General features: G+C 53.9%; 1 protein-coding gene across 1 annotated transcript in view; it reads left to right on the forward strand.

Annotated features, from left to right (window-relative positions):
• Nucleotides 1-9,600, forward strand: part of CERS3 (ceramide synthase 3) — a 70,577-nt gene extending 60,977 nt beyond the window's left edge. The window contains exons 7-10 of the mRNA XM_075576256.1: nt 3,439-3,567; nt 4,026-4,132; nt 5,117-5,270; nt 7,042-9,600. Coding sequence (XP_075432371.1) covers nt 3,439-3,567; nt 4,026-4,132; nt 5,117-5,270; nt 7,042-7,158 — 507 coding nt within the window. The 3' untranslated portion in view covers nt 7,159-9,600. The remainder of the gene's footprint in view (nt 1-3,438; nt 3,568-4,025; nt 4,133-5,116; nt 5,271-7,041) is intronic.
• Nucleotides 9,601-10,304: the final 704 nt, after the last annotated feature.

The following is a 10,304-nucleotide window of genomic DNA, read 5'->3' on the forward strand; positions in this document are numbered from 1 at the left end:
TCTCTGCGCAGTGTAAGGCGGTTACTATACATACGTGCGCTGCGTCTCACGCTCTGCCTCTCTGCGCAGTGTAACACGGTTACTATACACACGTGCTCTGCGTCTCACGCTCTGCCTCTCTGCGCAGTGTAAGACGGTTACTATACATACGTGCTCTGCGTCTCACGCTCTGCCTCTCTGCGCAGTGTAAGACGGTTACTATACATACGTGCGCTGCGTCTCACGCTCTGCCTCTCTGCGCAGTGTAAGACGGTTACTATACATACGTGCGCTGCGTCTCACGCTCTGCCTCTCTGCGCAGTGTAAGACGGTTACTATACATACGTGCTCTGCGTCTCACGCTCTGCCTCTCTGCGCAGTGTAAGACGGTTACTATACACACGTGCGCTGCGTCTCACGCTCTGCCTCTCTGCGCAGTGTAAGACGGTTACTATGCATACGTGCGCTGCGTCTCACGCTCTGCCTCTCTGCGCAGTGTAAGGCGGTTACTATACATACGTGCTCTGCGTCTCACGCTCTGCCTCTCTGCGCAGTGTAACACGGTTACTATACATACGTGCTCTGCGTCTCACGCTCTGCCTCTCTGCGCAGTGTAACACGGTTACTATACACACGTGCGCTGCGTCTCACGCTCTGCCTCTGCGCAGTGTAAGACGGTTACTATACATACGTGCTCTGCGTCTCACGCTCTGCCTCTCTGCGCAGTGTAAGGCGGTTACTATACATACGTGCTCTGCGTCTCACGCTCTGCCTCTCTGCGCAGTGTAACACGGTTACTATACATACGTGCTCTGCGTCTCACGCTCTGCCTCTCTGCGCAGTGTAACACGGTTACTATACACACGTGCGCTGCGTCTCACGCTCTGCCTCTGCGCAGTGTAAGACGGTTACTATACATACGTGCTCTGCGTCTCACGCTCTGCCTCTCTGCGCAGTGTAAGACGGTTACTATACATACGTGCGCTGCGTCTCACGCTCTGCCTCTCTGCGCAGTGTAAGACGGTTACTATACATACGTGCTCTGCGTCTCACGCTCTGCCTCTCTGCGCAGTGTAAGACGGTTACTATACATACGTGCGCTGCGTCTCACGCTCTGCCTCTCTGCGCAGTGTAACACGGTTACTATACACACGTGCGCTGCGTCTCACGCTCTGCCTCTGCGCAGTGTAAGACGGTTACTATACATACGTGCTCTGCGTCTCACGCTCTGCCTCTCTGCGCAGTGTAAGGCGGTTACTATACATACGTGCTCTGCGTCTCACGCTCTGCCTCTCTGCGCAGTGTAACACGGTTACTATACATACGTGCTCTGCGTCTCACGCTCTGCCTCTCTGCGCAGTGTAACACGGTTACTATACACACGTGCGCTGCGTCTCACGCTCTGCCTCTGCGCAGTGTAAGACGGTTACTATACATACGTGCTCTGCGTCTCACGCTCTGCCTCTCTGCGCAGTATAAGACGGTTACTATACATACGTGCGCTGCGTCTCACGCTCTGCCTCTCTGCGCAGTGTAAGACGGTTACTATACATACGTGCTCTGCGTCTCACGCTCTGCCTCTCTGCGCAGTGTAAGGCGGTTACTATGCATACGTGCGCTGCGTCTCACGCTCTGCCTCTCTGCGCAGTGTAAGGCGGTTACTATACATACGTGCGCTGCGTCTCACGCTCTGCCTCTCTGCGCAGTGTAAGGCGGTTACTATACATACGTGCTCTGCGTCTCACGCTCTGCCTCTCTGCGCAGTGTAAGACGGTTACTATACATACGTGCGCTGCGTCTCACGCTCTGCCTCTCTGCGCAGTGTAAGACGGTTACTATACACACGTGCTCTGCGTCTCACGCTCTGCCTCTCTGCGCAGTGTAAGACGGTTACATACGTGCTCTGCGTCTCACGCTCTGCCTCTCTGCGCAGTGTAAGACGGTTACTATACACACGTGCGCTGCGTCTCACGCTCTGCCTCTCTGCGCAGTGTAAGACGGTTACTATACATACGTGCTCTGCGTCTCACGCTCTGCCTCTCTGCGCAGTGTAAGACGGTTACTATGCATACGTGCTCTGCGTCTCACGCTCTGCCTCTCTGCGCAGTGTAAGACGGTTACTATACATACGTGCGCTGCGTCTCACGCTCTGCCTCTCTGCGCAGTGTAAGACGGTTACTATACATACGTGCGCTGCGTCTCACGCTCTGCCTCTCTGCGCAGTGTAAGACGGTTACTATACATACGTGCGCTGCGTCTCACGCTCTGCCTCTCTGCGCAGTGTAAGACGGTTACATACGTGCGCTGCGTCTCACGCTCTGCCTCTCTGCGCAGTGTAAGACGGTTACATACGTGCGCTGCGTCTCACGCTCTGCCTCTCTGCGCAGTGTAAGACGGTTACTATGCATACGTGCTCTGCGTCTCACGCTCTGCCTCTCTGCGCAGTGTAAGACGGTTACATACGTGCTCTGCGTCTCACGCTCTGCCTCTCTGCGCAGTGTAAGACGGTTACTATACACACGTGCTCTGCGTCTCACGCTCTGCCTCTCTGCGCAGTGTAAGACGGTTACATACGTGCTCTGCGTCTCACGCTCTGCCTCTCTGCGCAGTGTAAGACGGTTACATACGTGCGCTGCGTCTCACGCTCTGCCTCTCTGCGCAGTGTAAGACGGTTACATACGTGCGCTGCGTCTCACGCTCTGCCTCTCTGCGCAGTGTAAGACGGTTACTATACATACGTGCTCTGCGTCTCACGCTCTGCCTCTCTGCGCAGTGTAAGACGGTTACTATACACACGTGCTCTGCGTCTCACGCTCTGCCTCTCTGCGCAGTGTAAGACGGTTACTATGCATACGTGCGCTGCGTCTCACGCTCTGCCTCTCTGCGCAGTGTAAGACGGTTACTATACATACGTGCGCTGCGTCTCACGCTCTGCCTCTCTGCGCAGTGTAAGACGGTTACTATGCATACGTGCGCTGCGTCTCACGCTCTGCCTCTCTGCGCAGTGTAAGGCGGTTACTATACATACGTGCGCTGCGTCTCACGCTCTGCCTCTCTGCGCAGTGTAAGACGGTTACATACGTGCGCTGCGTCTCACGCTCTGCCTCTCTGCGCAGTGTAAGACGGGTACTATACATACGTGCGCTGCGTCTCACGCTCTGCCTCTCTGCGCAGTGTAAGACGGTTACATACGTGCGCTGCGTCTCACGCTCTGCCTCTCTGCGCAGTGTAAGACGGTTACTATACACACGTGCTCTGCGTCTCACGCTCTGCCTCTCTGCGCAGTGTAAGACGGTTACTATACACACGTGCGCTGCGTCTCACGCTCTGCCTCTCTGCGCAGTGTAAGACGGTTACTATACATACGTGCGCTGCGTCTCACGCTCTGCCTCTCTGCGCAGTGTAAGGCGGTTACTATACACACGTGCGCTGCGTCTCACGCTCTGCCTCTCTGCGCAGGACTTCATGGTGCAAGTTATTCATCACTTGGCAACAATCTTCCTGCTGAACTTCTCCTGGAACGTGAAGTATATCCGCATGGGCACGCTCACGCTGCTGGTGCACGACGTCTCCGACATTTTGCTGGAGGTACGGATTCATGCTACAGAGTTACGTTCGTGGGGGGGGGGGAGGGGGAGAAGGCGTTTCAGGGCAGAGCGCTTTCGCTACTGTTTATCACAACTATGCAGGTTAGGGGTTCTCCACGCCAGTCCTCACGAGCTACCAACAGGTCAGGTTTTCAGGATATCCCAGCTGTAGCACAGGTGGCTCGATCCGTGGGCCCCGTCTTCAACTGCACCAGCTGTGCTGAAGCAGAGATGTTGAAAACCTGACCTGTTGGTGGCCCTTAAACTCCTGAGAGAGGTGGAGGCTGCATGTTAACCCATTCAGTGCTGGAAGAACTGTATTGCAACTGCCCCCCCCCCCCCCCCCGCACTGTAGAGGACGCCGCTTGGGTGGGGGTCCTGCGGGGGTGGTCTTTACACTGCTCCGGGAGCCCCTCGCGCCTCTCTCCCCGTCACAAGGCGTCTTCTCTCTATCCCCAGGCTGCCAAAATGTGCAGCTACGCCGACTGGAAGCGCTCCTGCGACGCGCTGTTCATCCTCTTCGCCGTGGTCTTCGTCATCACCAGACTGATTATCTTCCCGTTCTGGTAAGTCCCGATAGGGGGAGGGGGGGGGAGAGCGAGGGGGAGGGGGAGGAGAGCGAGGGGGAGGGGGAGGAGAGCGAGGGGGAGGGGGGGGAGAGCGAGGGGGAGGGGGGGGGAGAGCGAGGGGGAGGGGGGGGGAGAGCGAGGGGGAGGGGGGGGGGAGAGCGAGGGGGAGGGGGGGGGGAGAGCGAGGGGGAGGGGTGGGGAGAGCGAGGGGGAGGGGGGGGAGAGCGAGGGGGAGGGGGGGAGAGCGAGGGGGAGGGAAGGGGAGAAAGAGGGAGGAGGGGGAGGGGAGAGTGAGGGGGAGGGGGGACGGAGCGGGGAGAAAGGGAGGGGGAGGGGAGAGTGAGGGGGAGGGGGGACGGAGCGGGGAGAAAGGGAGGGGGAGGGAAGGAGAAAGAGGGAGGAGGGGGAAGGAGAAAGAGGGAGGAGGGGGAAGGAGAAAGAGGGAGGGGGGGAAGGAGAAAGAGGGAGGGGGGGAAGGAGAAAGAGGGAGGGGGGGGAAGGAGAAAGAGGGAGGGGGGGAAGGAGAAAGAGGGAGGGGGGGGAAGGAGAAAGAGGGAGGGGGGGAAGGAGAAAGAGGGATGGGGGGGAAGGAGAAAGAGGGAGGGGGGGAAGGAGAAAGAGGGAGAGGGGAGGTGAAAGAGGGAGGGGGGAGGGAAGGAGAAAGAGCGGGGGGTTGTAAGAAGGGGGGAGGGGGTCAAAGGACAATATTGCCCCTGCCCTTTGCTCCGTTTATCCTGCTGCCTCTCCAGCATGCATTTGCACACACATACAATTAACCCCTTGAGCACTGAAGGGCTGGGCATTACTGCGCTGTATATGCCTTGAGCGGAGTTGGTTGTTGGCTCTGTACAAAATGGCGACCGCTTTGAATAAGGGCGCGTTCCGAAGAGTTTGTGACTGGGTTTGCACAGAAATGTGAAAGTGATTCGTTGCTGCGTTTTTCTTCCCTCCGCGCCTGAGATTTTCTCGCTTGCGTTTCAGGATTATTTATGCCACGGTGGTTTATCCGCTGTATTACTGCCCGAGGTTCTTCCTGTATTACTTCTTCAACATGATCATGTTCGTGCTGCAGTTCCTGCACATATACTGGGCGTACCTTATCTTCCGAATGGTGAAAAAAGTGGTTTCCGGAAACGTAAGTTTTGCGAACGCCGCCGAATAAACGCTCCCAAATCCTAAACTTCCGTTGGACCTTTTTTCTAAGCGATTTCAAGTCCCTCTGAAAATTCCTGCTTCCCGGGTTAGAACAAGATGGCAGACAGAGTCGGAGAGAACTTCAGCCTGACGATGTCACTGTCTCCACTCTGCATTGCACCCAGAATCCTTTGCTTGCCTCAGCCTCACTGGTTATTGGCTCTCACCCGACGCAGGGCTGTGACAGGGCAGATTAGAATAATGGTTTCATTCCATCGGCCATGTTTTTCTATCCCGGGCAGCAGGGCTTTCCAGAAAGGCTTCCTCTTGCTTAACAAGAATATTTTATGGCAAGGGTTTGGGCAAAGTGACCTTAGAGACCCCTTTCCAAGGCAGACTCCTGCGGTCCCCTCTGGCAGGGAAGGGGTGTATATCCTGCTGCTTAGTGCGGAGGGAAGTACACCCCCTGCACGGCAGGCATCCGAAGGCTTATTCCTTTGTTTCTGTGCCAAGTGGGGATTTAGGGGCCCGAGTTTTGCAATAAGCAGCAGAGCTCACATGCCAGCACTGATCCTGCCACGGTGTTACCGCGACTCTGAGCGCCCTAACCAAGGCACCGCCGGTATAGGAATACTCCGCCTGTTACCGAGCGCAGTGTGTCAGACAGGGTTGCACAATATTCGCTCCCAAATTGGTTAAAGCGCGACAGGAATAGGGAGGAGGTAACACTATCCGTTTAATAAATGCTGATCTTCTGTAAGGCGGGCGCTCTGTACCACTACTTTCATGAAACCTCGGACCGGTAATTTGGCTGCTAAACTGGTGACCCCACTCATTTCTTCTGAGAAAAAAAAGAAATGTCAGAGGAGGTGTTTAATGGACGAGCGCTTTCACTTTATTGTACTGGCTGAATGGGACATGGAGGCGCGTTTCGCCGCAGGCTTGGGAGGGAGACCGCTCGGCGTGTTAGTGCTGCCCAAACAGCTGATTTCATTACGGAGACTGTCCTCCCAATCACATCACGTGTCTCAGCACTACATGAGTTTGGTTATCACTGGGTAATACCCCAAGGTTTGCTTGCTGATGATCTATACTGCCTCATGTCTTCCTATATATCCCATATGTGCCTGATAAAGTGCAGTATGTATCTGTGTAACGTTATTGTCCCTATGTGAAATTCAGGTGCCTTTAGGGTCTCCTTGCTGCCGGACGGGCAAATATATACTGCACCAGATCAAGCAGAGGAAGAAAAATGGCATTTTCTCTGAGATTTGGTGAAAGGGGTTTTCTCTCCTGTGTGTTTTGCAGCCAAGGGGAGAACATCCCTGTATCTCCATGTGCATTCGGTCAGCACATATCAGGCTGCAAGCCGCAATCTACCAACGCTCTGTTCACTGCTAGTAATGCTGTATATCTGTGCAGATCAGATGGGGACAGGCGGTGTGTGGTGTATAGGGGCCATACATGTGTATATACTCACACTATATTTAAATAGATATACATAACACACACGCTCAGATATAACACCCCCCCACCCACACACCCCCTAAATAGATATACAACACACCCTATCTACCTATGCCATGTGCACTTACTGGGGTGTGGGGGTGTACAACCATATACAATGCATTATCTGTTTATTGATACAATATCATTATTACACCCCCATCCTCCTCAATCTGCTGTGTTAATGTTTTCTTAACCCCCCCCCCCCCCCCCAATAAACGGGACCGGTTTCCAGCCAAGTCACGGCTGTCCTCCTCTCTCCGCAGATGTCCGGTGACGATCGTAGTGACAAGGAGGAAGAGGACAGCGACGGAAGCGAGGACCAGCGGCTGACCAATGGGGACGGCAAGCAGCACATTCTAAATGGCCAGCATGAGCGTTAGCTCACGGACTCGCTAATCAGTGTCCCCCCCCTCCCCAGATAGCGCGAGAGCCAAGCAAGACCCTAATTATCTGCACGGGGGGGCTGCACGCCCCCTGACATGCAGAGGGGAGGGGGGCATGGGGGGAGGAAAGAAGAACAGCCGGGCGAGTTCCGCTGACCACAAAGCGCTCACCCCCTTTTTTTGTATCCCGGGGGTCACAGTACGGTTTGGATCGGGGACGGTCCATTCTGTATTTCAGCATAAACTAAAAACACAACAAAATAAAAAATAACTAAAGATGAACCCCTTTCAGTGCAGGAGGCAACAAAGGATTTTTAACCCCGTGCGCCTGCAACTGTGTTGGCGGGACCCTTTTTGGCAGCGCAAGGGGTTAAACGTTTTAAAAGGGGGAGCAGCCAGGTTTTTGCCTTTCTCCAGCGTTGGAGTCCCAGAATCACAACCCCCTCTCCGATATGATTAACCGCTTCAGTGCTGGAAAGGAACCCCCACCCCCCTTACCCCTATCACAACCCCCCAGCACCAGGCAAGGCTAACAAGTGGTATTGGTTGCCCTTAACCCATTAATGCTGTGCAGGCCCCTTCCAGCACTGACGGGGTTAACTCCGCCGCTCCCTGCAATGACGACACCGTCTCTGTGGCTTCTCCTCCTGCCTCTATTTATACTGAAAACAGGAACACAACACAGGCTCTGTATAAAGTGCACACAGTGACCGCACAGTTACCTGCATATAGGGGGGGGGGGGGGGGGACGGTAGCGTTGAAACTTGCCAACACCCAGACGGCTGGCAGCTGACTTCGGAGGGGTACCAGCTCGGTAGCAGAATTGTAGGCGGGGGTCCCCCTGCCATTAAAAGAAAGTAGCAGTACTATGCCCGGTTTCATTAAACATCAGGGACACCGTTTGGTAACTTCAGAGTGTTTGAACATGGACAATAAAGGCCCATGTTGACTTAGGGGTGCTATGCCACGAGCCCTTGCAGCCAAAAGGTGTGTTTCACGGCATAGCGGTGTTTAGTGAATCTGGGCTGAGCAGGTACACACACTGCAGTGATACAGTACGATGTCAGCGGAAGTTTCACACCGCAGCCTGGCGCAAAAGGACACGTTTTTAGGTTTTCCCCCTGGGACAGGCGCACAGATCGGCAGGAAACCTCCGCACGCTGCAGCCTCTCGCCCTCGCTGTGCCACAGCCGACCTCAGAAATCCGAGACTGCTTCCTCCCCGCTGCAATGTAAGGCGACGCGACCGCGCCGTATTACAGAGCTTTTCTATAAACCACACACGTATGTTACAAACACTTTGGCGCCATGCGGCGGAGAGGCGCAGCCTGGTTTTAAATCGCCCGGGGTTTGGAGACGTTCTTGCACCCGCAGAGCTCATATCTGCGCAGCGATGTCCATCTCGTACGTAATGTCTATTAACCACCTAACTGCCAGGAGGGACAGCAGACGCGATATAAAGTGCCACCGCTCCCCTCAGCGCACTCATTCCAAAACCCGGACTGGATGCATCAGTTTTAGTATTCTGGAGTCGGGGCAACAAGCTCAGGGTGAACACTTGATCCACACTGCCTTGGTCAGACAATGCCAGTCCTGTTTTTCTCTCTTATCCCAACACATGCCTCTAGAGCACGGGCTGGCCAACTCCAGTCCTCAAGGGCCACCAACAGGTCAGGTATTAGGCCTGCTTCAGCACAGGTGGCTCAGTCTATGACAGCCACCTGTGCTGAACCAGGCCTATCCCTAATACCTGACCTGTTGGTGGCCCTTGAGGACTGGAGGTGGCCGCCCGTGCTCTAGACTGACCGGGACATGGAAAGTGCTGGAATTTGAGCCGGTGCTCGCGCCCCGGGGATTATTACCCCCGAAGAAGAAATAACTGCAAAGGAGAGGAATAATAAAATAAAGTCCGCGCTGTATCATGTCTCCGGAATAACGCCGCTCCCCTTTTACTGTTCACATTCACTTGGATTTTTATATTATTTGCGTCAACATGTAATTAAAATACACAAATACAGCCCTTACATGGTCCCCGTTTCCCTTGTGTATCAGGCTGCAACGCTCCGAGTACGACAACTTCATCCGCGGGCGGCTTTGCTGTAACCGGTCCCACACGCGGCACCTTTACGTGTATCCCAAGTCCTGCGCGGTGTCCCAACACACCGCCATCTTTCTTGTGTAATGAATAGGGTATCGCGGCTGTAACCCCACCGTGCAGTTACTGTACCCCCAAACTTCGGGAGTCTCCACTCGGCGCAGAAAAAGGTTTATTCATTGAATGACCCGCTCAGTACACAAATAATGTATCTTTCTTATCATGTCTTGCTTTAAAATGCACATTTTACAAACGTGTCCCGCAGAGACCGTACTGGACGCCTTGCGCAGTGTGTGTCCGTCGCTGTTACGCGGAAACTACTTACAATAAAACTAGAAAAGAAAAGTTTTTGTTTTACCCTTTTTAGTGTAAAATGCATTTTGATGAGCACATGAAGGGTTAATCCAGGGGTGGCCACCTCCAGTCCTCAAGGGGCCACCAACAGGACAGGTTTTCAGGATATCCCTGCTTCAGCACAGGTGGCTCAGTCAACTGAGCCTCTGATTGAGCTACCTGTGCTGAAGCAGGGATATCCTGAAAACTTGACCTGTTGGTGGCCCCTGAGGACTGGAGTTGGCCGCCCCTGGATTATCTTAATCTAGTTCTGTCTAGAAAGGGTGCTGCAGTGTATTACACAGTATTATATGTAATATGCAGATGTTCAACTCTCAAGCACAGTAGCCACCTCTGAGTGACCTTAATTTTAAGGATATCTCTGCTTCAGCACAGGCAGTATAGTCAAAGACTAAGCCACGTACTGAAGCTAGGATATCCAGAAAACCTGTCCTGTTGGCGGATCTTGTGCCGTCGGGGAGGGGAGAAAGGGGTCCTGTTTTTTCTAGTTATATTTTGCAGAGAAATCACTCAAAGTTTGAGCAATCACAGGTCTGTCACCACACATTACATGTAACAATTATCCGATAATCTAATCAATACTCTTTGGAATTGGTGACGGCGTGATGACCTCATCAGGTGCGTAGTTACAAAATGGTGTTTAGCGAAGATAAGCGCGTTATAAAGTGCCTGAGACAGAGCAAGAATTATGGTCC

The sequence above is a fragment of the Ascaphus truei genome, chromosome 18 (assembly GCF_040206685.1).
Source record: "Ascaphus truei isolate aAscTru1 chromosome 18, aAscTru1.hap1, whole genome shotgun sequence".
Taxonomy (NCBI): Eukaryota; Metazoa; Chordata; class Amphibia; order Anura; family Ascaphidae; genus Ascaphus; species Ascaphus truei.